A 27950-nucleotide genomic window follows, 5' to 3' on the forward strand; every position below is an offset into this window, starting at 1 on the left:
ACAGACACAAGGCTTCTCCCCCGCAAACAGCAAGTTTAATCAACAAACAAGACTTTTCAAGCTCGAGTTTTGACCCTTTCAGGAGCAAAAGAAACATTGCCATCAGTAAGAATAAGGACGCCTCTTGTCTACAGCTCATGCAAGAGAGCTGCAGCTGCATGGGCTGCAAGTGAGCTGACACAGGAGAGGTCTGTTGGGGGAGGGAAAGGGAGAAAAAGAGGCCTCTGTCTCAGGAACAGTGAGGCTTTCATTTGTGTGATTTCATCCTTGCTGCTTTCTTTAGGAAACAGTGATCACAGATCACAACTACATAAATTCCATTAAAGGACAGATTCTAGAAAGCAGTATGAATGTTGAGCTCTAACTGTAAATATAGTAGATCCAACCTGGAACAGTGAACTAGTTAAACACTAACAATATTTATTTATTATGCTATTAGAAGCAGGAAAGAGATGGACATTATCTTGGTCTCTAAGATACCTGACAGGATTTCCTTGCCCCACTGCAAAGTTGAAAATGGGCAAATACATCCATTATACAGCTGGCAATGTTTTTTTTTCTATTAACCCCAAACTCCTTGGAACAAAAGCAGCAGAGAATATTCTGTTGCCTCTTGGTAATCCTGCTGGATTAAACTATTCCTGAAGAGAGAAACACACATATATTTAGACAGTAAGTCTTGAAGAGAATTATGACAAAATGACACTTATCTTTTTGTCAATCTGTTTCTCAGTGCACTTTATACAGGTCCTTTGTATTTCCTTGTAAAAGAGGAAAACAGACACCTAGAGGCTGAATGCAGTTGCTGTGGAAATGTAAACAGTTAAAAGGGATTTGCATCCAGTTAAATAGCCAGCTCATTTCCATGTGAATGAAGACTGTCCTTTGACACAGTAGTATTTGATGTTTTCATTATTGTTTTCCAGGTTTTGGGTGTCATCAACTCCATGTTTTCTTTTGTCTTCAACTCTAGATGGTTCAAGGACAGGGAGACAGGTAGAAGCAATCGAGCAGTGGTAGTTAGGCCCAACATGTGTGTGTATTTCTGCAAACTCTGACACACAGAAGTTGTTTAAATTGCACAGGGGAGCTCTTCTAATTCTTTGGATCCTGGTATCAGGCTCAGGAAGGCACAGGCTCAGTCCCTGCAATACTGCTAGGCTGACAGTGGTCGGAGCTCTGTCAAAGGAACAGCACAGAATGTCATTTTGCTTAAGGGCGATTTTGGAGGGTGTATTTAGGGTTTATGCTCAGAAGAGCATTGTATGGAAGAAGTCTGATGGTTTTCATCACCAGCCAGAAGCAGCCTGGTATTGCAGTGCTTTCTTCAGCTACTGCAAAGACTGAGTCTGTCTTCTCCCAGAGAGTGCCTTGCCCTGAGGAAGACTTCCAGTGCCCGACAAATCTCCCTTGTTACCTCAGGCACAGCCAGAGGCAGAGCACAGCTTCAAATTTCCATGCTGGCTACCACAGCATGCAAGAACAAGGTGGTATAAGACACCAAAATTAAAATAATGCACAAAACTGATGCTTCCCTAGGTCATACATCTAGGGTCATACACCCGGAAAGTCAGCCAGTTATGATGACTTAATCCCTGTGACACTTTCCACCAATCACAGGAGCATAAAGAATACCCCATCTCCCACCCTTTCCGACCACCTCCCACTCTTATTTAAGACCCTGCATCTCAGGAAGTACGCTTGTGGGAAAGGGCCCAGTGATTTGCAAAACCCATTAACGCAATTTCTTAAACTTTAGAGAGAGACATGTCTCTGGTATATTAGAACACCTTCCTTGTGGGGCACAGAGCACACTATATCCTAATTCTCTTGACAAAAAAAATCAAGAGGTATAAGACAAGTTTTCCAGTGCAGAAGGTGCATGCACATAGAGGAGTGAGGGGAAGTGTTCACACAGACTCAATCCTTTAATGCAACCAGCTCATCTCCCTCTGTATAGAGTGAAACGTCACCTCCAGAGTATGGAACAGCTTTTCTCTACACTCCTTTACCTATAAAAGGTTGCCATGTCCATGTAAGACATGCTGTAACTGGTGCTCAAATTACTACTGTAATTATGAAAAAACAAAATAAATGCACAATATTAATAAAAAATTCTTTTTAAGTTGGTGTGTAATACACAGCAGCATTTGAGGTAATTTTTGAGAAACAGTGTGCAATTTCCACTTTAAAAGGATGCTGAAACATCATACTCCACCCCAGAGCTAAAGCAATACATGAAGTGTGAAAGACATACCTTGCAGAAAGAGACCAAACAACTCAATCTTTTTCTCTAAGCATGGGAAAGAGGTTAGTAACAGTAAGCAGTTTATGTTTCACAAACAAAGCAGTAGGTTCTAGAGCTGGAAGCTGAAACTAGACAAATCCAAAGTAGAAATTGGGTATGCAGTGTTAGGAATGCCTGTAATCAAAAGCTAAAACAACTTACCTGGTGCTTCAACAAATTCAGTATGATTCAAATTGGGTCCTCCCAACAGAAAAATAATTCTTCGTCTCAGAGGATAGTGGCTTGATAAATCTCACATGGTGGCTTCTACTGCCGTTTCTTTTATACGCCAAGTCTGCTACTGTGGTCATAACAACTTTAAGCTTTTATCAATCTATGGTAAAAAGTGTGAAAACAAGTGTCATGGGATTTGTAAGTGTTGACTGTATTGTGTTGTTTTATCTTTGGACAAACACAAACTGGGAAAACAGCCTGAAGAAGTGTACTTGACTTAAGTGAATTGTGCAGTACATGTGCTTAGTATTGATGAACAGGAGATCCTGTGTTATCCAAAAAAGGCAATGGCCAAGGTCACTGCAGTGCAAGAACATGAGAAAATTTTGGTTAAATCAGAATGTTTGGGATGCTTGCTAGAATTGCTCTTGGTTAATGGAGTGCATGGTTAGGATGTTGCAGTGTATCACGGCAGCAAAATTACGGATACAAGCTTAACAGAGTAATACATGTAGCTAACAAGAATTAACATATTAACCAATGTGGCTATAAAGTGTTAAAAAAGTAACTTAGTAATATGCAATTTTATTAAAGGGTTTGGCTATTCAGAGCTTTTCCACAAGTGATATTTCTAGATCTCATGTTGCCCTGCTCAAGGTTGCAATGAAATAAAGTAACAGCTTTCACTTTCAAAATAAAGAAGATAACCCTATCTCTTGGCATCTACTTAAATAAAACCAATTTGCTGTACTAATCTTACTTTAACAGATCAGAAATGAACATACCAAAGATAAGGCAAATAAAGAGTTTCTATTTAATCTCAGTCTAATTTGCCTGTCAATATGAAGTCTACTACAAATCAAGACAAAAAGTAGCCTGAAGCATTAATTTATTTTGTGTCAACAAAAGGAAGGCTTATCTCCACAAACTTGCTGCCAGTTTTTTGTCTCTCCAAAATAAAAAGGCAATCCTTGCTCGCAGGAGGAGCAAAAGGACCCGAAGGATGATGCATGGAATACTTTCAACAAATCTTGCTCTGCTTCTGCGTTTCAAAGACCAAGTCTTATAAAACATCCATCTGATGGGACCTTGCAGAGATGAGAACAGAACCACTAACTTAGATCTCACGTTCCTTCATCAGGAAACAGTCTGCTAGGTTCAGCCAGCATTTCCCTGCTCTGATGCCCATATATGCAAACACACAGCTGATACAATGAATTTCAGTCAGTTGTAGTAACAATAGATAATATTTACTTTTGATTATTTGCTTTTGCCACCTCTCCAACTTCTTGCTGTGCAGCTTTTAAATAGCTTCCAAACTCCCTCTATGCTACACTCCAGAAAAGGACAAAACAAAGACAATGTACCAAGTTAGCTCTTCCACACATCTATAGCAGGGACGCTGAAAAACTGCCCAAAAGGCTAAAGTTGTCACAAAGCTTAGTTTAATTTGACAATCATCATAAGGCATCCATGTAAATTAAAAATTCCCACCGGGGTCACATACATTCTCCCACAAAATAAAACGTGTTAAAACAGAGATCTAGGATTGCAAAAGATGCCAGTGGTTACTGGTCTTGGCCACTCTGCCGCTGCTGGCCGCAGGGTCCAGGAGACGCAGCACCGACACTGGCAACTTAGGAAGTGGAAAGTCAGCTTGCACAAATCTCTTTTAATAGAATAACAAATAAAAAAGAAAGAGATTTGTACAGAAAACATCATTCTCCATCCTTTCTGGGAAAACAAAACAGAACAAAAAAGATAATCCCATTCAGGAGCAAAGAGCAGAGCTTGGAGTTCTGAAGCCCAACAGTGCTGACAGCCCATTTTGAAAATTAATGAAGCACTACAGAGGCCTGAGTTTATTATTGCTTTATCCCAGTTCAGCCCAGGCTAAGGCTACGGTGAAGTCCAAATTAATTTAAAGCCAGAAAATGCAGATCCAGTAACAGCACCTAAGTCCCCATCCACACATGGGTGTAAACAGATACTTTTGGTGAAAATAAAAAATCTCCCGAATTTTCCCTCTTGCTGTGCTATGTAGATCCCCATAGCAGGGCTAAAATTTGCCCCAAAGTGTATAGCAGTTTCTCTCTCACATCTCCTTTAGCTGAGCCTCTTCCAAATGTTACATCATTTATTCAAACAAGTCCTCTATCCTGGTGATGCATCAGCTCAGAGATGCTTTGTGGGAGCTCACCGAGAGGCACACAGGTACCCACAGGTTAAAAAGAATGTGGCACAGTCTAAGAACCATCACCTGGACTCTGTCATACCCAACAATGCTTTGGCCTCAGCTTCCCGAGACCAAACGGCACAGACTGAAGAGAATGTCTCCTCATCTTGCATGCCTGGCCAGAAAAATAGCATGCTGTGTAAATGAAATGGCATCTTTACCACCACCATAAGTCAGAAAATAGACTCGGGTAAAGCAGGGCTTAAAAGTTTCACATCAAAAAAGAGGGTGCATCCCTCAGACTATCATCTGACAGGGCAACTGTTATGCAGGCAAATGTTATTCAAGACAGTAAAATTCTAGCATGGATATTTCCATGGTTGATTTACAGGCCCAACATAAGCTAGGGATCTTTAAAAAAAAAATTAAAGGTCCTGTTAATTCTTCCAGAAGGACAAAATAGAAGACACATAGTCAATCTGACAAACGCACATGCTACACATCCTAACATACTAACAAAAGGTTGCAGCTAGACTTGTCAAAACAGTTAAAAAGATTTAGGCAACCAGCTAGTGCCAGAACTGATGGCACTTGGGCACCTACATTTAACTTTTTTGAAAATTCAAGCCTACACGTTTCTTTATTGCTTGTCCCATTGAGTGCAAAGGGAAAACTGAGGGCAAGGTTAACTACAGAAGGATTTCAAATCCATCATAAGGTTTCCCTGTTCTTTTATATATATATTTTTATATATATATATATAAAGCATTATTATTTAGCCACCTGGGGGCAGGGGGGAACAGGAGATATTTAAAATCAGTTTCTTAATTATTTAAGCATTAGTCCCCTACCTCCCAAATCACAATACCTCTGTCACAGTAAGGAGCATAACATGAAAACCTGTTTTGCTGCCACTGACAACTCCCAAGTCTCTCTTTTGCAGAACTTCAGCCCCAATATCAGGATAATGGCAGTTTGACACATATACACTCCCCAGCAACATACACACAGCAAGTTGGACATGAGTCAGTGGCCTCAGACAAAAAAAAACCAAACCAAACCACCAACCAACAAACTTGGAGAACATCCAGAAGAGCCTCAGGAAAGGGAACTATCCAATTTTCATGGAGAAGCAACTAACCAGGAGTCCCTGCCCAACATAAACTGAATTAAAATATCCATCCCACAGCTGAAGGAGATCTCTGAATTCTGGCAGTGTCACATGCTGGATACTTGAAGGCACATTTGTTTTGTGTTTTGGGAGATAAATCCAGTTACAACAACACACTGGAGCTGCAGGGCTGAGGGAAAGGAGGCAACACTTAGTATCTTTCCTCTGTTCCTGTCCCCATTTTCAAGCTTCATGGCTGGCATGAGCTGGTGATCTAAGCAGACACATTTACATCCCTGAGTGAAATGGCACCATTTGTGGCCTCTGAGACTTTGTCCTCAAGCACCATTGCTGGTGTGTCTGTAGTGACTGCTGTAGTGTCTATGGCAGGAAGTGGATTCAAGCCCTGTGATAAGATCTGTTGGATGGTTTTCCGCAAATTGGGATGCAGCTGGTTTTGGGTCTGGTAAAAAATTTCTAAGGCGAAAGACTTGAGGGTGCCAGTGCAAAGGTCCTCATAAAGTGGAATTGTGTACATCCGAGACATCTGCAAAAAAGGAAAACTGGATAATATCACTTCAGTAAAAGACAAGAGGTTCAGCTCTTCTACAGCTACACTCCAACAGCCCTGAATGACTTCAGGCTGGAGACAAGCAACACGTTTCTTCAAAAGACAGCTGAGTCTGTTCTAAATAAGCTTAATGCAAAGACTTTTATGAATGATAATTAAAAAAAACATTTGCTCTCTAAGACTGAACTACTTCCACAAATAACAGAACTATTTTTAAAAGGCCAGGGAGAAGAGGCCACAGCAAACACATGCATTAACCTTTTGCTCCTGCACAATAAAAACTACTGAACAAAATTTGATGAGCCGTAGCCTTGCTTGAAGTGAAAATATTCAATCACATGATTTAGTAGTGTGAAAATCTCTGGTCTGAAAAAGCCAGGGCTGCTACAAAGCAACACAAAAAATGCACTGGGCAGAGCTGGGACAAGGGTATTGAGGTAGGCTAGAAAAGCAGAGACTATCTGTAGGCATTTCAAATTACATCTGCCCATTCCTCCCCACCCGCTAGCAGGTGAGCCATGCTCAGCCCCTTCGCAACACACCTGGGCTACACTTGGCCAGGAAGCAGAAGTTCCAAGGTCTTTCACGTCGCATGTCTCATGCACATGTCTCATGCACTGAGAGGTGCAGTGATTTTAATCCAGCAGTTAGTACCTGGTTTTCCAAGAAGCGACGGACTTTGTAAAGGTCTGGATAATAGTCATTTCGGACTACAATCTGCAACCAGCGAATACGGATTTCTGCATTCATGGAGTCCAGCTGAGAGGAGTAACATTCCGAAAGCTTTTTTATCACCTCTGAAGAGAGCACATACACAGAGAAAGAACTGTGACCTATTTCGTCAAGTTCGTGGGTCATCAGAGAATAACGAATCATAAATGGTTTGGGTTGGAAAGGACTTTTGAAGATCATCTAGTTCAGCCCCCCTGCCATGCACAGGGGCATCTTTCACTATGCCACATTGCTCAAAGCCCTATCCAACCTGACTTTACATGAATGATAAGGTCCATGAGGGGTAGGGCTCTTTAGAATTCAATTAATTATTCCAGAAATACTTTTCTGCTATCCTGATAGAGTACTCACCATGTGGCAGTGGTGACCCATCCAGCAATCTATCCAAGAAAAGCACGGTTTGGAACGTTCTCCATTTAGTGAGGTCAGCACTGCTGGCAGCAGCAACAGAGTCCAGAGGCTCTGTGGTCCAGAGTTTGAAGAGCGTCTCCACTGGTCTGGTCAGACTGGATCCCTGAGATAAGTCTGGCTCAGCTAACGGAGGTCCTGTAGCATTGAGCCAACGTTCAAACTCCAGTCCTGGAATGAGGAGCACCAAAAATGTCGAGCAGGAGTCTCTGCAGGTGGCTTGGCTGCCTCAAGGTTCAGGACTGCTTCTAGCACAGTTAAGAGAGGTTCTAACAACAGCAAATCAGACCAACATAAAGCCTCAGCAGTCTCATTGGGCCAGCCTATGCTACACCTGGAAGAGTACCAGCACCACCTCTCCAGATCTAACCATGAGTTTTCTAGAACTCAACATTACAGTGAGTAAATACAAGAAACACATATGTTCTTAAGACAGCCAGGCTAACAAGTATCTATCACCAAACCGTGTTCTAATATATGATTTTTTCATGCATGCATTTCTCTTTCTCTTAATTTTGAGGAAGACTGAAGAATATGGGAAAAATCTGCTTCATAAAATTAAAAAAAAAAAAAAAGGTGACTGCTGACTAAATGCCTCCTACCCACAGCAAAACCAAGCAATTTTAAATTTATTTATACAATCAATAACAAAAACAAAACAAAAATGTTTCTCCAACAGCAGCAGAGTTAGCAGAGCCTGGTTTCCAACAGAGCTCCCCTTTACCACCTCAGCACTTTCCTAACCCTTGGCAATACTTCTTGTTCCACACCATCTACCCTTAAACTCCTCTCTCCTGCATCCTCTGAATATTAGCCAGGCAAAAGTTAGCACGTGCTGTGGTTAACTCATTAGCCAGCCAGTGAGCCAAATAAAACATACAACTGCTGAGCTCACGGGGCCACTTTTCCCACAGTAGGCCCACTCACCTACATCTCTCCACGGGCAGTTTCCACAAAGCCTGTAGGAACCTAGTATCCTGAAGAGCTGTACTCCACTGCCAGTCTGGTTTAAACTGATCAATGGGTTCAATAATTACTTGCAAGAATGGACACATGGCAGGACAACATTAGTCTCACTTCTTTAAGCAAGTGGGCTAATAAGCACCTAGTAGATTACAGACCTTTCATAAATCCACCAGCAGCTATAAATAGGGGATATAAAGGAGAGTGAAACATTATGGAAGAGATTTTATATGCATGGATGGGACCTCGGGAAAAAATTACAGTTCTCAAAGCATATTTTCTGTAATTAAAATAGATGAAATTTCCAAGTGTGTTCACCTTTTCCTTGCACTTGAGCATGTGTAAATCTCACATGCACTGATCATTCTGTCTGCAGTGTGAAAGACAAGTTAATGAGAAAGTTAACTGAGGGCCACTCAGCCACTTAATGCAAAAACTGTCAGAAATTTAAGATGTTCTCATTCCCCAACATAGAGGCAGTAACAATAAATTACCACAACCATTTCTATCACAAACATATGTCTGTTGCCAAAGGGTTTTGTTTGCCTTAACATTTTCTTATGCATTCTCCAAGCCAAGCATAAAATTTATCATCCAGATTTTCTACAGTGTTTACAGTTAACCAAGTATGTTTCCTACCTGCTTTGCTCTCAACACATTGCTCTTTCAGCTCTGGAAAAAAATTCAGGAAGGAATCCAGAAGATCTTGAGCCACAACACTGGTAAATTTGTACTTCTCAATGTAGGCCTGAAACAGTAAAAAAGGATAAGTTATGGTTAGGAGAAAGACAGCTTCCTTTCAATATAAAACCACTACATGAGATTAAAAAAAAATAGAGATGGAAGAGTGAGAGCAAGCATTTGGAAGGTTTAAAAAAAGAAAAAAAGCAAGATAAATATTCTCCCTCCTTCCCCCAGATGAGGAAAGCACCATAACAAGAAAAAAATTTAATAGCTGCAGATACATTGACAGCCGAGTAGAGCGTTTTTTCTGATAGAGATCATGGATACATTAACATATCAAGGGCAGGAAGGTTTCCTCATACTTGACACTAGTGGAAAGTCAGAACACAGCTGGCCACTGTATTATTCACTGATAGATTATGGACTAAAATCATACTTACAGATCTAAAGATAAAGATAGAATGGGGGATGGATGGGAAGAGGAGATGAAAAACATCCTTGAAGGAAAAAAATAAGCAATGAGTTGTGTCACTTTTCGAAAACAAGTCAATAGCCGACATAATTTTCTATAGGTTTTGCAGATGTGCTCCAAGGCACCAAACCTACCCCAACATAGGAAACCATGCCCTTTATTCACCACTAAAAAGTATTTGCTTATGTTTTTTTAGCCAGAGTGACAAAGTCACATCATTCCAGTCACAATCTATGCTGGAACAGCCTTCTAATTATTTGCAGCACAGAACAAGAGGGACCAAAAATATACTGCCACTCTGTATTTGGCACCTAAGCTCAGAATCTGAAATGAAAGAAGAGGATGAGCACATTCACTTAAGAAAAATCTTGTAGAAAGAGTCATCTAGGTTGACAAGACAGGCCCACACCATTCTTCTATCTCAGATGCACTTGTATTCAACTTTACCCCTATCAATTAACCACAGTGACAAAACCTGGGGAAAAAAAGAAAAAATCACCTCTAAACCTCAAGAGAAACACATGTTTATTCACACTCACTCTTAGAAAGGAGTCAAAGTGTCTTGGGTCACCACAGAGCTGGGACAGGTAGTAAACAAAGCAGTAGCCTTTCTCATAGGTGAAAAGGTTCATTAAATTACTAGGATTTACACCTGAAAGGAGAAGACAACAATATTATAAGGCACTCTAATGAGGACACTAACTTCCAACCCTTCCAAGTATACAGAACCCTTAGAGATCAGTGAGTTGAGATGTAGTGACTTAAAAATAAAACAAGCCTGTTGTCAGTACATTTAATTTACTTCAGTAAATTAAATGGAAGCAGTCCAAATGCAGGTTGAAAAATAAATTTATTTTTTTTTTAAAAATCAATCATTGTAAGCAAAGTATTCATTGCCAATGGAACAAGTCACTTTAAATTAAAAGTCACTGAAAACACACCTGGAATTTGAAGATAAACTGGGTTTGGGGTTGGTTTTTTTTTTTTCAGTGTCAAATTCAGGGCATCGCGATACCACAAATTTTTAAAGATCTCAATGTGAGGTGATCACTACTTGTTCCTTTTTTGAGGGTTCCAATACATGCTTTTCCATTCCATTTGGTTTCAATAACATCTCCACTTGCATTTTAGGTTGTTTGAAATATCATCTAGATTGAAAACTGCTTCACACCTCCAAAGGTGCCTACTGATAAAAAACTATCAGTGAAGAAGATACATGATGCTGGAGTGCGGATGGGCGTCTGGCTCAGGGAATAACCAAACAGCCTCTGCATACCTCACTCAACAGGAGAGTAAGTACATAGGTTTATCTGTATGCTTGTGTATACATGCGTAGTTCTTATATGGACACATAAAAAAGGAACATTTAATAGCATAGGATTTTATATGATGCTTCTGAATATTTTCATTATAAACTACTTTATTTTACATATTCAGAAGCTCAAAACCACACAGCTTTCAAGGCAGTTTTTCACACTGTTTCTACTCAGTGAGTCCGCTCTGTTCTTAAACAGAACAATATTTATAAGGGTGAGTTAGCCAACTTTGAAGAAAACTTCAAGGCAAGTTTCCTTATTTATTATTTTTAGTCTGGCTTACAAACCAGTATTTCTTTTTTCTTTCTTTTATAAAGTATACATAAAAATTAGTCTTTTTTGGTCTCTATTCCAGCATCGATATACAGATGTTTTGTGTACAGCAGCTTCAGCTAAAAGCAATACCTGGCTCCAGTTTAACCTGAAGCTTGCTGACCGGGTTATCTTCTCCAAGGAGCTTCATCTGTCTGTGGAGAGCATCAAGACGGAATGCAGTTTCCAAACATGTGAAGGCAGCTCCTACCCCAGAAAGAAACTTATTTAGTTGTGGGAAAATAACTAGCCAAACCTGACCCATGCAGAACTAGCAGCTACAAAATTAAAGCTACTGGAAGAGCAAAAGACACAATAGCAAGACAGAATCACATTAATATAATAGCAGAGAAACATGAGTGCAAAAAAATCCCTTCAATGAAAGTCAGAACCTAGAACAGTGCATTTACTCTCTCTGATTATGCAGCAGGCTGAACTGAAAGACAAAGCAGCAAGAAAACTATGCTAAAGTTTACATCCTTGACATGATCATATCAGTTCTTGCAAGATAAGGAGAGCAGCAATAAGTATTGTACAGGTAACTTTCACGGAGGAATCAAGTGCTGTAAAAAAGTAATGTCACTGGTAGAACAGTAGACACACGATCCCATATTCAGTGCCAAGATACTACTAAGCAGATGTCACCTCTTGGGTGGAAACAGAAAAGGATTAGATTTAGTTGGTATGTTACAGATCCTGTGGATCTTTTCTACTCTTTATTAGCATCCTACCTATATTGCATCATACAAGTTTCACTTTTTTGCTCATTAGGACTTCTTTAGAGCTGCGACTGGGTATGCTACTTTCTCTTCTATCTAACTGCAGTGTAGAGCACTCCATGCTTTCAAGCCAAACTAGCTGCATTACACTGGCAATTCAAGAGATCTTCCCTATGCCCTTGCAGATGTAAAAAGCTGCAGAAAATTGATTTTCAGATTCAGAAGATACTTAACATCCAGCATTATTAACACTTCAGCTTTCTTTGCTAAGTCTACAACAATAGGGCTTGTTACATAGATAAAATATCAGTCTTGATGTACATACACAAGAATCTGATATAAGAAAAATGTGAATTAAGAAACAGAATACATTTGGAAAGATAGAACACGGCAGGGAAAGAGGCAGATGTCCTCAGAGGGGAAAGCAAGAACCAGGATAGCTAGTGTTAAGGGCAATTACTTCAAGCTACAAGGGAGGAGAATTAAGCAAGATCCAAGAGGTGTGGTAGTCAAAGGACTCCAATTTATGTAAACAATGTCATTACAAAGATGCCTTTTTATTAGCAGCAGAAGACACTCCAGAAATTACATCAGAAATGGCAAGATTTAGATCAGAGGTTTGTCTCAGAAACAAAATGGAATGCAAAAAGAGCTTACTAAAGAATGGCATGGGGAAAGGCATTTCTTAGTTTCCTGAACAATTGCTTCTTGGAATAACTAGTTCTAAACTTCAGGAGAGTAAGACTAAAACCAGCAAGTACCTTGTCCTACGTCAGATGGACAGACAGATGGAGTAGAGAACAGGTCAATATCTTCTGACCTATTCATATCATTGCCACATATAATACAACGTGACTTAAGAACAGTCCTAACCATTCAACATAAAACAGCTTTCAAAGATGTATAATAAACATTGCAATATCTCCATATATGCTCAGAGCACTTCTTTCCCTAATCTTCATTATCATCAGCTCATCTCCAAAAACAACATACATGAATAAAAACAAAGGCATCCTTCTAAACACTCTTGCTGCCAAGATTTCCAGGAATTTTTCCAAGATTGTTTACAGCCGACGTGTGAGAATACACACGGTACAGGCTTTTAAGAACACAACAGGACAAACTAGAGAAGTGTGTGTTCCCATTATTCACTTCAATAAAAATCCAATTAAACTGAAAAGCAATAGGAATGATTTACTACTTAGCACCACACAACTGACCTGTCATTCATCGATAGAAGCAAAGGCAGAGCTGTATAATTCTACAGGAAGCCTCAAGCAGATAAACAGACAGCTACATAGATGTGTACTTTCTTTTTCTCCCCCCCGAATGCTTGTGTCATCATTCTTTCCAACAGTAGGTAGCTTCTAACTGATCAGGATTAAAAGACACTTGTTCAGAGAATAGTTATTTCACAGTGTAACCATGAAAGATTCTTACATCTTTCTCTGAAGCATCCTCTGCCCACCTTGCTCTGACATGCAAACACCTGCCTGGTTCCCAACAGCAGTTCCAAAGTTCCTACAACTTTGTTCCTTTCAACACTCTGCTAGCACACGTCACTCAAAGCCCCTATTATCCGATCAGGTATGGATTCCACCCAAAGCTAAGACAACATCTGACTCTAAGCATCTAGATGTTCAATGCAAAGTTTGGGTCATGGGTGTTCCAGAAATAAGAAAATCAGCTCCCTACAGACTTCTGAGCTCCCAAGGCAAATATTTATGCAGCCAACTCTCAGTTATTGGTTAGACACAGCATAAGGAGAAACGTGACTGCAGCTCTACCGTAGGTCTCAGTGGTGATCCGGCGCTGCGCGTACGTGGCTAGGCCCTCGCTCAGCCACATCTCCTCCCATGTAGCATTGGTGACTGCGTTTCCAAACCAGCTGTGGGCAACTTCATGAATGACATCAATGATCAAGAACTCATCGCTCTCCAGAATGGAAGAAATTATGAAGGTCAGGCATGGGTTTTCCATGGCAACAATAGGGAAGGATGGAGGAAGAAAAACAATGTCATATCTAAAATTAGGGAGAGAGAAGAAGAGAGGAGATAGGTAAATTACAGCTATTTTAAAAGACACACACAGTCACTTTTTCTTTTCTTAGGGAAGACTCTTCTGAAACTTTTTTGTGACTTCAGGAGCACACTTTCTAGACCAGTGGTGCCCAATTTTTTTCTGATCAGAGGATCACAGAGTTTATTCTGTTAGCCAAGGATCTGCTCATGTTTGGACATAAAGACCAGACAGTCTTTTTACGTGCAGCAGATCCAGCACTTCCCAGAAGCATCATGCTCCCTTCACACACACAAACTCATCACAAGTTTTTTTATCTGAGAGCCAAAAGCACTAAGTTTACATACACTACCACATACACAGCGCTGAGTACCCAGGAAAAAAAGTGAGGCTGGGAAGCTGTCAAATGATTGATCAGGTGTACCTGCAGTGTCAGTAAAATTACTCTTGTCTGCTTCAGAATGTAACAATACTACTTGTTTTGGTTTCTAAATTTCTCCACCAGTGATCAGCACTGGTACACTGGGCTGTGTTCTCAGATTATTTCAAGCAACATTTTTTTAAAGTTAACAACAACAACACATTCTTCCTACTTACCTTTAGCAAAGAAACATGGGAAGTCTTTGTAAACACTTTCTCCCATCTAAAGAATGAAAGCATTTTCTCAAAACCATTCTCTTTTGATACATAGTCAAGCTTAACTTCAGAAACTATTAATGGTGTTTTCAGGGAGTAAGACTCTCAGTGAGTCTGTACTGAATCGTATTTTCATCATCCTCAGGCATACCACAATAAATATATCATATGTCAATTACCATATTTAAAACAAGATAAATAAAAAAGAACCTGCCATACATTTTAAATGGTGTCCAGCCCAGTGTTGGACTTGCATCACAAAACACTGTAGTATGAAAAACCTTAACTCCTCAAGGAAGATCCACTGTTTAGAAAGCTCCAGTTCTGCCCACCATACCAGGCAAAACATCACTTGCCTCCATGGTCCCCTCTGCCACTTGCAGAGACAAAACTCCAGAGTTTGTTTCCAACTACTACAGTGCTGACACTGAGAGGCTCATTTGTCCTGCTATTACTAGCACGGGGAGAAAGCATGATAATTTCTTGAGATTGCTTTATTTTGTTCACATTACACGTTCCTGAGAGACTTATTAAACCCACCTTCCCCATATATATGGGCCATACAGACTCTCTGCAGCAGTCAACCAGCGCTCAACAATGCCAGAAAGCTTGCTGATGGCTGTTGGCAGCAGGCAAGGCTCTGCCCACACTCTGCTCCTGTCAGAAAACAGAAAACATCAGGTGATACTTCAGCAAACTGAATTATCTCTTAGAAAAAATAGCCTGACTTCTCACCACACTTCCATGTACGGTAATAGTGCTACAAGGTCTGACATCAGACTCAGGCCTTCTTTAGGCTAACGTTCTGTGGATGCATGGCAAGTGATAATCAAAGATCCCTGAAATAAGGCAATGAGACAATTAGCTGTAATGACTGCAGGGGACAATAAGCAACACTTTTGAAAGAGGAAACTATCTTTGCCAGTGCAGTACCATGAATTTCTCTACACCCAACAATACCTCCAACTTTTTAAATGCTCACAGCTCATGGTCCCAACTGCTCCCTTATCAATGACTCAATATATTTACTACTTATAACATGAAGCACTGTACAGAGACACAAAAAGCAGAATCAGCTCACTGCAAATCTTACCTTGGACCTATGTCTGCATGTATAAGGTCTCCTGCCACCAGGGCCACTAGGTAGGCAGGAACGGGATATTCCATGTAAAATTGATAAACACCTTCCTCTTCTAAATAGGTACTTTGGGTGGCACTCATCAACACCTGTATGCCTGCTGGAGCCTGGAAGACCAACATTATATGCATCAACTCACTAGATGATCACAGCTGAATGACTATACCACAGACACCTCTGGGCTTTTTCATCTATGCCCGAGGATGGACATTAAACCCAATCATTTAGATAACACAAAATGTAAGATTTCTGTGAGGTTTTTACACCACAATCCACCCAGCCTGTGAAAACATACCAAACAAAAACACTACTCCTCCTATATTGCATGGGTTCTTATGCCAGCTGCCCCAAAAGTGCCCACCTATCAAATTATTTCATCTACACAAAATACATTATGATCTGATGCTGCTTTCATAAAACTTCGGGTTTTTCCTTTCAAGAATTGATAAAATACAGTTGAGTATTATCATTAATAACCACTAATGCAAGTGACCGGCCAAATTGTCTTTCATATTATCCATTTCATGGTTACTCTTTCAGCATTGAGTACGGGGAAGGCAAGACCCAAGCACGGTAGGCAGCAGAGTTGCCTTTGTGGCCGTAACCCTGATTCTGGCCCAAGAACCAGAATGGGATCTAAAAAAATCCAGTGTTTTTTTATAACACTAAATGTCACCATTAATATTTTATATCATATCGACATACACAATGAAACTATGCTTTCACAAGCTAACAGCAGCTAAGTGCTCCACGAACCATTTATAGCCATTCGGTTACTTGCCTTGACAGTAGCTGAATACGTGCATTTCACTGCTGGTGTGTCAAAGCAGGGGAAGAAGGACCGGTTACACACTGAGTGGCCCTGCGTGAAGACAAATGGCTTGGCATTGCCATACGTCAGTTCTGGATCCAGCCACCAGATCTGTTGAAACATTATGTGAAGAAGAGGTGAGGGAAAGGGACACAATCACGAGGAGCAACTGCCAAAAAATGAAACCTGAAATCAAGAGGATGGTGGGGAGAAGAAACACCTCAGCTGTTTGGGTCCCCAGATGAATACCTGGCACAGGGCACATTTCCGTTTCTAACAATATATGTTTCTACTCCTGTTTATTTGCCGTGAATACTCAGAGTAATTTCTTACTGCCTGAACATGGAGTGGTGCCACACAACATAGTGTCTTCTAGCCACTCGCTATTTTGGTTTTATCAATTTGCTTGGCTAATAACAAGTCTGTAACAAACATCCACACAATCTTCTTTTTTCAGAGGGAGTACTCTGCATATCTTCATGTTTTTAATTCAGCATGAACAGGAGTAGTGGGAGTCAGGTAATGCAAGCTGGAAAAAAACTAAAAAAACCAAAACAAACCCAAACCCACAAACCAAAGAACCCTGAGGCTGAACAGTGTACACAACATTATCTCTGACCCTGACACTGCCCTGTTGGCTGAGGCATCAAACATTTTGACACTATGCAGAAAAGTCAGTATATGTAAGAAACATCTGGTCAATGACACTGGAGGCCTCTTTTTACGGAGCGGATAAGGAGATTCTGGGTGGTCACAAAAAAAAGAAAACCAACAAAAAACACCACTGAGCCTGTCAATTTTCAGTATCAAACAGCAAATAAATCATGAGTAAGACCCTCAGCAAATAATTAGAACAGATTAAGAATAATATGAAAAAGTGCGGTTATTTGCCTTTTTGGTTTTTCTGTTTCAAGTATAATGTTTATGTTTTCACATGATCCCTGCCTCCAACTCTGAAGTGTAGGAACAATTTTAAATAAGGATTTTCTTGTAATCCTAGAACTCTAGAGCTGAACTTTTATGGAAAATATCAAATATTGTGCAACTTGCAATGAAGTTGGAACCACTGCAAGTCTTGGGAACAGTCAAGCACAAGGAATAAAACTTCTGAGTCTGCTGAATTCTTAGATCAAAGCAACCAATAAATCTGAATTCAGGGAATAGCAGTTAGTGCAGACACTGGTTCAGTTCTGGTCCTCAAGAGAAAGCAATGAAATACAGAAGAGAAGCCCAGCTACTATGCCTGCTCTCATTTTAACATGTTACAGTTCTGCCTCCTAATTAACCTCTCTGTTCGGGAAGTCAAAGTTTTCTCTCTCTTCCTCTGTCCTGTAAGATTAAGATTTGCTGTCTTCTTCCCTTGCCTTTAGACCCTTTTCCTCAGATGTCAGTGTGCTCATCTCCCAAATCATCCACTTCAGCAGCACCCCTGGGGATCAGTGAAGGAAAGGAAACAATGTCAGCAGCTTTCAGTTATTCATATAAAAGTTCCAACTTCCACTGGCAAATGAGGGTTTTTTTAGGTGGGAGGCGCTACAAAATTAAAAGCCTTTATCTGGAAGTAAAATTAATCTCAGAGCAGCATTCTTTAATTTGTTTTAAGATTACCCTCTTCTGTTTCAAGCCTGTTGGACCAGAAACACACTTAAAGTGTGACTTCTGACGAACCTTGCCTCACTTACACCATGAGGGCTAAGGCTATGCAGCTATTCAAATCCACGTGCTGCATTTCAGCCAAATCCCTAGGTCACAGCTGAGGTGAAATACACAGCTAAAGATTTCCACTCCATGGATACCTGCATTTCACTGGAATGAATATTGTCTCTGCGATGTGACATTGTGGAACTGGAGACAACTATTCCAGAAGGCATCTAGGGACACACGTCTCATTAAAACCCACAGTTTGAAACTAAATAGCCTCTGCCCAGAACACACATTCATATAAAAATGCAAGTGCTATGTTTTAATCCAGGGTAGTAGTTTTCTAATGATCCAGGAAGGAGACTCAGAAATTAAGTTTTTTAAGATCTGCCCCAATGCCAACTTTCAAAACCACTCCTCTGATCAGCAGCTTTGTGCTTGTAACACAAAAAGTCTGACATACGATCGATCTGTTATCATTGGCCCTGCTGAAGAGACTCACCTTCAAAAGGTTCTCTTTCCTTTGCTTTTGGAGAGACAGAAAAGGCTAACAAAGAAAACACAGAGATAAGATACCACCAGACCGAAGTTGCAACACTACAGTAGGAAGGAAGAAGGGTTGACAGACAAAGTCTTTAGAGCAAAGAGATAAGGGGAAGTTCTCCCTGACCAGCACAGGAAGAAAACATATGCAGGAAGCAAAAGGGAACTGAGAAGCTGATTCTTGTTTACAAGCAACTTCATATACTAAGGACAATTTCTTTTCAACCAATCCCCCTTTATTTGACATTTGGTTGAAGTTAAATGAAGCACCAGCCCCACAGGCCAAAAGGGAAAACATTTGCAGAGGATGAAGTATTTTTTTCCCCTGTTTCCTAACGTCTACAGCTACATGGCAATCCTCTGTCTCTCTTTCCAGATGCACTTGGAACAATGATGAAAGCTATCCTGAAACAATATAAATAGATCTGTAATATAAATAGACTAGTCTATGCTGCCGGACAGAGGCAGGACTATGGACTAGGGAAAATGAGTATAAGTAGCATCCCAGAAAGGAGTGCAAGGAGCAGGGTACTGCTGGGGCAGGGGGTGAAGCAGTACATAGGGACAGAGCAGTATTTGGGGCTCTATCATCTACTCTATAACCAAATCCCTCCCGTGTTCCAGTTCAGAAATATACATGACATCATTATAAATCTCAATTTTATTTAGTTTTTCATGTATATGGGAGAGCTGCTTCACACACTAAAGCTGTTCTATGATGCATTTTAAGTAAAAAACCCTGCTGCTTAGTCCCTCTGCTAAACAGAGGCTTTGGGCAGCCCAGGTTTCCCCCTGCCCACATACTTCAAAGAAGCTCACACTTTATAAGGCACCTGCCAAGAGTATCATTTTTATTGACTTAGATTATAATCTTTTACCCAAATCTGGTAAATGGCAAAGGCAATTAGCTAATCCTCTTTCAATTTTAAATCTCTCCGTGCTTCTACCTGCATTATTGATGAGGCTCCTGAGAAGAGCTGCAATGCCACAGTTTCTGTTCTAGACAAACAACAAGCCGCTCCATCTGATGACACATCTGAGTAACCACACATCTGAGATGCAGAGGATGTGACAGGGCAAGGCACACCTGGACAGCAAGTCACCCTAAGAGAGGACTGAGGAATCAGGACAAAACTAATGGAACGATGGGGAAGTTCCCAGCACTGCAAAAAGGGCTGGTCTTTTTGCTAAATCCCAAAGATGAGGAAATGCTAACATTTTGTATACCAGAACACAGAGCAGGGTTTGCATTTAAGGTTGTCATGGAAAGAAATTAGCACCGGTGTTAAGATGTGCACTGCCAAGTCAGAGGTGTGACACAGTGGGCAAGAGACTGATGCAGATTTTTCTCTCCACGGGAAAAAAAAAAAAAAAAAAATCTTATGAAAAAGTATTTGTAGGACCAAGAAGTAAGTGGTGAGGGAAAAGAAGGGGAGGAAGAGCAGAACTACTGGCACTGACACACCTGATCAGTGTGTGCCGTGTGTGCCTTCAGCCCACACCATGAGAGATGCACAGCGTTTACGACAGCCTTGCTTCTGATGCGAACGAATGGTGTACTGAGCATGTGGTTTCCTAACATCACAGGGATCTGGAATGCTCTGTGAAAGGCAGATTTAATCTCTCAGCTGTCTCTCAATGTCCATCAAACAACCAAAGATCTTGGCTCCTTCCTCCACACAAGAAATAATGGGACAGTCAAATAACATATCCAGATGGTTCAAACCAAGTATATCAAGGCAACAGGTTTCCAATTTTAAACAGACTACTATCTCCACCGATGATCTTACTGCCAACACATCCATGCTGCACTGTAACATGAATTTACTGTTTTATAGGTCCCACAGAAAGTAAACTCTGACCTAAAAAGATTATATTCAGAGAAAGGTCAAAGAAAACAAAACTTTTAGAAAAGAGAGGTCTAACACTATAAACTGCTTCTCCTACGCAGAGAAAAAGGACCACAAGGAAACGTACTAGACACAAGTATAAAGCAGTTGACCCTTATACACGTGTGGGTTACTCATCCCTATTAAAATGCAACGCTAGGCTGAAAAACAGCAATGACAAGATAGCACTACAATAGCACGAAATGACTTTGGATCCAAAAAAAATAGTTCAGCGTGCTGAACATGAAGAGCTAGAACAGGTGCTACCCGAGGACAAATATTTTGTCAGCCAAAATCTACAATAGCGAGTGAGGAAACGTGGTACAATTTATGTCAGCGAGCACGCCTGCTTCTACTTTTCAGTATCACTTGAAAAGGGCAGTGCATGCCCCTGACACAGTAACCATCAATAATCTTTTGACACTAGTCCTTGCAGCTTCATTTCAACTAAAGCAGTACATGCCATTAAAGGCACAATAAAGACTTCAAAAGACAAGATGAAGAAGAGCTAGTTCAAGTCCAACCCAAGGGAAGCGAGACAGAGGGAATGGAAAAAATGCCCTGCTCTCAGCATCCTCAAATATATAACATTCACACTGGATTGTGTGCAGGGCCACAGAGGCCACACGTTAATGCAAGGTGAGACTAAATGAACATCACATCAATCTGTGTCCTGCACCTTCCAGTGGTTTGCAGGTCATTTCTAAAGCGGAGCCTCAGATCGGATTCCATTACATCTCAGATCATTTCTTCACAGACACAGCAGGACAGTCTGTCCCTTTGGCAACAGGGCTGGCAAAACCCCGGAGAAAGCACAAACTCACCTAAAATAAAACAATTTGTTCAAGAGGAGGAAAGTATGTTATCGTGAACTTCAGGAGGTATGGCTCAGCCAGGTTGAGAATGATTGTAGAGCACACAGCAACACCAAATTAGCTTTAAAGCCTTCTCACCATAAACAGAGCACAGAGCGGACAACAAAAACAAGTTTCTTCATCAGATCTTGAAATAAAAAATAAAGAACAGAATCTTCTGAACACACTATGGGCCCTGAAAGATATCTTCCACATACTTCTTCAGCGCAGAAAAACTTCAGCAATATACAAGGAAATATTAAGACCGAGAGTTCTGGAGGTAAAAAGAAACAGTATCCTCACTTACAAGTGGATCTGAATTTTAAAAGTGCCAGAATTTCACATCATTTTTGCACTTCTAGGGAAGGACCAACATGTTAAAAGGTCACCATATAACAAAAGGAAACTTCTGTCAATAAAATCTTCATGGGGAACTCACTATTCTAAGTGAGCCAACGTATTAAGACTATCCAGGTCATTCTGAGGATAAAGTTTCTTTTGTGAGCTTCAGTGTAGTATTAAAATCAGACAGAAAAAGATCCAGCAAACTCCTCCTATTCAGCGACACTTTCCTTTCAGAATGAAAGGCCTAGTATATACTTGCTATTGGGTTATTTTGCATGAAACTGTTATGTTCAGTTCCTGCTCTCGCTAAATACATTGTAATAGTCATATCGATCCACACATTTACTGGTTTTGACCAATGTAACGGCAATACCAAACCAGCAGGCTGAGTCAATTCCACTAGGCAAAGCAGAGGCATCGAAGTCACAAGACTCTCAAAAAAACATTCCTTTTGCAAATAGATTCATAAACCACATGATGAAAGTCATGTTAGTTTAATTCCCAACCTGAACAGAGTATACAGTAACAAAGAGAATGCTGTTCCAGTTGATAACTTTATATTTTCACCATCCTAACTTCTCCAAAACACTGGATCTGCTAGACAGCACCTAAAAGGCCATAAACAAAGTGCTTCTAAATACCGGGGAGTTTAAAAGAAGCGACAATTTACAAAGCAACTGATTACTGAAAAAGGCTAATCCACACAGATACGGAAGCACCCCCTATAAGCCACATCGAAATGAGTGTTTTGGGGCATTTCTCATCCCTCTTTTCCAGCAGGTAACTTGTAGAAATACGTGGAATCTCCCCCTGCTCTTCTCTAAGCTCCTGCCCACGGCTCGTTGGAACACCAGCCTAGGTACGCAAGGCCCGATTTTGTAAGCACCTGGCAAAACCCACGGGGAAACTCCTGTATTTGCGGATTACGTAACTTGTCCCGAAGAATTCTGTCGAGGCAGGAGTTTTTAAATTTTCACGCTCCTCGCCAAGAACTGCAATGCTCTTAAAGGATGAAAAAACTTTAAAATGACTATCGCGATGGGGGATGAATAGTCTTGGGGGCCACTGCGATGGGGGAAGGAAGGAAGGGGGGCGGCTGCGTCGGTACGAGCATCACTGCTGAGCGCGGCGGGGGACCGGGCAGGGCCCGAGGGCAGCGGGCAGGGCACCGGCTCCTGCGCGCAGCGGACGGGGACAGATGCTGCTGACAAGCGGGCAGGCGGCTGTCAGGCGAGGAGAAAAGAGGCAGCGGAGGGACGGGGACATAAAAGGAGGAGCTGGCAGTGAAATATCTTCCCCGTCGGGGCGCTTCCCTGACGGGCAATTACAGCAGGAGGAGAAATGCGAGGAAGGGGCGGGTGGCACGGGAGGGCACTGCCAGCCGCCCCGGGACACGGTTTCTTGTTTTATCTCCCATTCTCAGCCCCGCCGCCCCCCCACCCCCCGTACTCACGGCGGGGCCGTCGGCCGTGGTGTAGCGGACGATGATCTGGAAGGGCTGGTGCGGCTGGAGGGCGGCGGGCAGGGAGACGGTGAGGGACGAGCCGTAGTCGGTGAAGGGGTCCACCCTGAAGCCGAGCGGGCAGGCGGCGCAGGGCGGCTGAGCGAAGAGGGGCAGCGGCGGCGGCGGCTCGGCGGCGGGCGGGGGGCTGGCGGGCGGCTCCCCCGGCGGGGGGGCGGCGGCGGGGGGCAGCGGGCCGGCCGCGATGCAGGGCGCCGAGAGGAAGGTGGCGGTGGAGGGCGGGCTGGCGGCGCAGGGCGGCGCGCAGGGCGGCGGCGGCGGCGGCGACGGGCAGGGCGGCGGGGGCAGCGGCGACGGGGCGGCGGGCTCGGCGGGCGAGAAGGCGAAGGAGCAGGGCGCTTCCCCCGCCGCGGCCCGGCGGTAGGCGGCCGAGAGGACGCGCAGGGCCGGGTGAACGTCCAGCACCAGGGCGCGGGGCTGCGGGCGCAGGGCGCAGAGCTCCAGCACCAGGCAGCCCGCCAGCGCCCGCGCCTCGGGCCGCAGCTCCAGCCCCAGGTGCAGGTGGCGGAGGCTGAAGAGCTGCGAGCTGGAGGCCGAAGCCACGTCCGGCGGCGGCGGCGGCTCAGGAGGCGGCGGCGGGGCCGGCGGCGCCTCCGGCCCGGCCGCGGACCCCTTGCGGCAGCAGCACAGGCCGGGCGGCCGCGGAGCCGGAGCCGCCATGGAGCGGCGGAGGAAGAGGAGGAGGAGGAGAAGGAGGCGGCGGCGGAGGTGGCGGCTGCTATGTGAAATCCATGGGCGGGCGGGGAGGAGGGAGGCCCCGGCGGCCGGAGCGACCGGGGCGGGGAGGGGGGGGGGAAGGGGGGGGGCGGGAAAGGGCCGCGCAGGCCCCGCGAGCACCGGCCGAGGGAGCGGCGGGCGCGGAGCAGCCGGGCGGGGGCGCGGCCGCCAGGGGGCGCTGCGCGGGACAGCGGGGGCGCGCGAGGGCAGCCCCGCCCCGCCCCGCCCGCCGGCTGCGCGCGCACCGCGAGGGCCCCCCGCGCACCCGCGGCTCCGCCCGCGCCTGGCGCCCCGCACCGCCGGGAGGGTTGGAAGGGGCCCGCGCAGACGGACAGGCGGACAGACACCCCGCGCTGCCCGCCTGGCCCCGGGTTTGGGGCGGGCACAGCCGCAGCGCCCCGCTCAGTCCCCCCTGCCCTGGCGCAGCCCCCGCAGCGCCTCAGTGCTTCGCTTTCCACCTGCCCCCCTCCAGCCCCAAAACACCCCCCACCCACCCCAGCCCCTCCACGCCGCGGCTCCCCGCAGGGCTGATGCACCCACCCTCATCCCACCGGTACCTATTTTGGCTTCCTCCATCCCGCTCCTGGTCCCACTCCTCACACGTAGCTCTCAGTCTAACCCTAAATAGCCTCCATCCTCCACCAGCACCCCCTACACCCCCTTTTTTTAATCTCTTCCTCCCACCCTGGCTGCCTGTCATTGCTGCCCCCAACATTCAAACTGCCCCCAGATCCCAGCTCAGGCAGAACACGCTTCACTTCCCCAGCCCTCGAAGCAATCAATCACACGCCATCCGCTGCTGCCTTCCTAAACTGGAAAGGCCAGAAACCACAAAATTATCATCTTTATCCAACCGCTGGTTTCCCTGCATGGCAGTGGCAGGAGACAGGAAGGTGGTGTGCTGGAAGTAACTGTGATTTGAACTCCAGGCAGCCCAAGAGTGGTCAGTGTACAGGAAATCTCTATGCCCCACGTCCTGACACCTCCCTAAGTCATTTTCACTGTTACGCTTTGCCTACCTCAGCCGCCTGACAAGTCTCCAAGGCATATCTTTCGGATGACACAGGGACATTTATTACAAGGTTGTGACTTTAATGAACCCACAGTAGTGCATTCTAAAAACCTCCCAAGCCTCAGCAACAGCATCCACACCAAGTTCCAACTGAGTTTCCACTGTTACCATCACACTCGAGAGAGAAACTGTGTCCCCAGCACAGTGTGGCTATTGTCACCAGCTGAACCAAATCACAGTATTATCCTAGACTGACCTGAAACTGGGACTATAAAGAAAACCTTTGTGTGATTGCTTATATATAGCAAAATAGTTGCGGTAAAAAAGAACAAGGCAGCATTCAGGAAAGCTCTTTGGTTGACGAAGGCATTACAGCCACCCTACATCTTCTCAGTATGTTCTTTTGAAGCACCTTCAAGAAGCAATTTTGTCTTTGCTCTGTCCCATTCTAAGAGAAATTTTCTGTCCTGCCACATCCTCTTTTTATAAATCAAATTTTCTGCATTTATCCTTTCCGATACGCCCTATCACTCATACGATTTGCCTTTTGAAATAATTGTGCTTTTTCAAACTTTGTTCCCAGCGATGTACTAAGACTGCTTGATCTCCCTCTGGCTTTCATCTAGGGATAATATGCAGACCATATCCCCAGCAACCTCAGGATCTGACCCTGTATAATCTTCAGTGCAGGTAACAGTGAAATCTCTTCAGGCGTTCAAGCCAGCATAACTTCAGGGCTTGGCTTTAGACTTAATTACACTGATCTAACTGCACTTGGGTAATTTTAGAAGAATCCTACCTGCACTTTGACTGAAGTCCCAAATAAGTACATTTGCCCTCATAGATAGAAGAGATGAGCAGGAACTCATTCTCTCTAAGAGTCTCTAAGCTTATGATAATGAGTCAGTATTGGCTGTACTCACTGCATTTGGACAGAATAAGCAAAACAGATGCAACTGAAATCCCTGAGGGTAATACAACAAGTTATCCCAGGCAAATCTCTCTCAAATTTCACACCTGTAGGTCTCTGGCCACAGCCTTTGCTGTATGCTAAGATGGATGTGTTATCTCCATGCTATTTTGGGTAAGATCTCTTTAAGGAAAGCCTCTGTCCCAATCCCACAGTCTTATCCTGCTCCTTGCAGGACCAAGTCTTCTCTGGGATATCACACTATAAATTCTAAAGCAGGATCCAATTCCTGAGAATTCCCATCATCATCAACCTCTTGTAGAATGCTTCAAAGATACAGATATTTCAGTCTCACTTGTAAATATTGATGTTTCTTCCTTCCACTTCAGTGACAGGGCCCTGGGCCAGGCCTCAGCTTGCTCCTGTGACTGAGGACAAAAGCCAGTAAAAATTACTACTACCCATGTGAGAAGCAATACTTCTGTACTGTCTGCAAGACAAGTGCTAGATGAAGCAGATGAGTGATTACAGCAGAAAGAACATTTCCCTCTGGCAGTGTATCTCCTTAATTCCAAAGTAACAATGCTGGAGCCAAGCTTTGACAAAAGGGTTGAGCTAATCCCTGCTGTCCACAGATGACTGTTCGCCTGCTCCATCGCAGGCCCTTGTTTGACACCTTTTTGAGCTATTTCAGCTCGCTGAAGCAGCGGGGAAGTATTCACCTTTTTAGGAGAGTGTAACTGGGAAGCAGCAGTTCAGTGCAATGGATTCCCAAGCGCAGTTTCCTCTCATGCCTATGCTAGTGTTACAGTTAGCACCTACTGAAAAGAGCAGCCTCACTTCACCTCCCTTCCAGGTGTGCTTTCCTGTCTCCTTCTTTGTACAGCATTCCTGCTTTTGGAGGGTGAACTTTCTGCAAGTTAGCTTTCTGAACTGGGTCACTGCTGGACCAGGCAAGAGCCAGTGCTGGCATCGGGGAAGTGGAAGGAACTCCCAGCCTGGAAGAAGAAGGAGGACAAGATCAGGATGGCTCGCTCCGCTTCTGCCCAGACTGCCATTAGCTCAGCCTTAGCTGCAAAATAAAGCCACACTCTGGCCCCAGTGGCACTTGAGAACTAGGTACATTAGCCTTTTTTATTCAAGGGAAATACTGAAGTTCTTGGGGTAAACTCAGTTCTGCAGGCCCCAAGACAATCCTGTCCTTGACAGAGTTGCACGTGACAACTGACTGAACTGTTTTAACCAGTCTTAGGCAGATACGTGTTCCCTCCCTTTCCCCCTAAGGTATTCAGTCTTCATCTTCACCTTATACCCAACTCCCCTTTTAGGGAAGAAGTAGAGAATTACCTCTTTGGTCTATCACCCCTGCTCCCTTCTTGCCTCTCCCCAGTTTCTGATCAAAAAAGACACACACACACACTTAACAGGGTGTTCTTTGGAGAGAGGCCTACTATTACTTGTCCCTTGCCTCATACCACAACATACATCTGAATTCAGGAACACTGAGCAAAATGGCAACCAGAGCCCAACACAGAATAAGCTTGGGTCCAGGCCTGTGAGGGGGGTAAAGTCTGTGCTAGTTAATTCTTGCTTAGGACAAGAGTTACTAAAGAACAACTACAACAAATGACACTTTTTGTGCTGTCTTCAAGCTACAATCTAAGTTCTGTTAATGCCATCATTTGCCTGTGGTAGTGGTAGATAGAAATGCTTGTTGCTGTGACTTTGCAGTCCTGTCGCAATATAAACAGTAATGCTTGCAGGTAAAGTGGAAAAATCTGAGCCTAAGGAGGATCTTCTGTATTCCATCTGACATCCCCCTGCTTGCTACTTGGCTTGAATACTTACACTATAAATTATTACTCCCTGTACTACTCAACATAAACATATATATATTGCAAGCCACCCCCATGCTGGAGGGCACAAAAATTACCCACTACACTTTTAAAGAAACACTTCTACTCCAAAGGAAGACAGATCAGGCCATG

The 27950-nt window shown here is 43.5% G+C and overlaps 2 protein-coding genes across 10 annotated transcripts in view; both read right to left on the bottom strand.

Moving 5' to 3' along the window:
* Positions 1-773: 773 nt before the first annotated feature.
* On the bottom strand, positions 774-24071 carry RNPEPL1 (arginyl aminopeptidase like 1). Of its 8 annotated transcripts, XR_012634064.1 has the most exons (14): positions 23255-24070; positions 16500-16640; positions 15674-15825; positions 15121-15237; positions 13713-13948; positions 11300-11413; positions 10118-10230; positions 9062-9170; positions 7403-7630; positions 6974-7116; positions 5706-6295; positions 3716-3791; positions 2450-2621; positions 1086-1179 (listed from the first exon to the last, which is right to left on the bottom strand). XR_012634064.1 is itself a non-coding variant. In XM_074912327.1 (12 exons), the coding sequence occupies exons 1-12, from the start codon at positions 23981-23983 to the stop codon at positions 6023-6025; spliced, it is 2175 nt and encodes a 724-aa protein (XP_074768428.1). In that variant the 5' UTR covers positions 23984-24069; the 3' UTR covers positions 3340-6022. The 8 variants fall into 8 exon arrangements, 2 of the variants coding, with proteins under 2 accessions (XP_074768428.1, XP_074768427.1); XR_012634062.1 differs by lacking the exon at positions 1086-1179 and adding an exon at positions 774-969 and having other exon boundaries at positions 3716-6295; XR_012634065.1 differs by lacking the exon at positions 3716-3791.
* Positions 24072-25121: 1050 nt separating this feature from the next.
* Positions 25122-27950, bottom strand: part of ABCC5 (ATP binding cassette subfamily C member 5) — a 52488-nt gene continuing 49659 nt past the window's right edge. For both annotated transcript variants that reach the window (XM_074912322.1, XM_074912323.1), the window contains exon 31: positions 25122-26960. In XM_074912322.1, the coding sequence (XP_074768423.1) occupies positions 26901-26960 (60 nt within the window). In that variant the 3' untranslated portion in view covers positions 25122-26900. The remainder of the gene's footprint in view (positions 26961-27950) is intronic.

This window comes from Athene noctua, chromosome 8, assembly GCF_965140245.1.
Source record: "Athene noctua chromosome 8, bAthNoc1.hap1.1, whole genome shotgun sequence".
Taxonomy (NCBI): domain Eukaryota; kingdom Metazoa; phylum Chordata; class Aves; order Strigiformes; family Strigidae; genus Athene; species Athene noctua.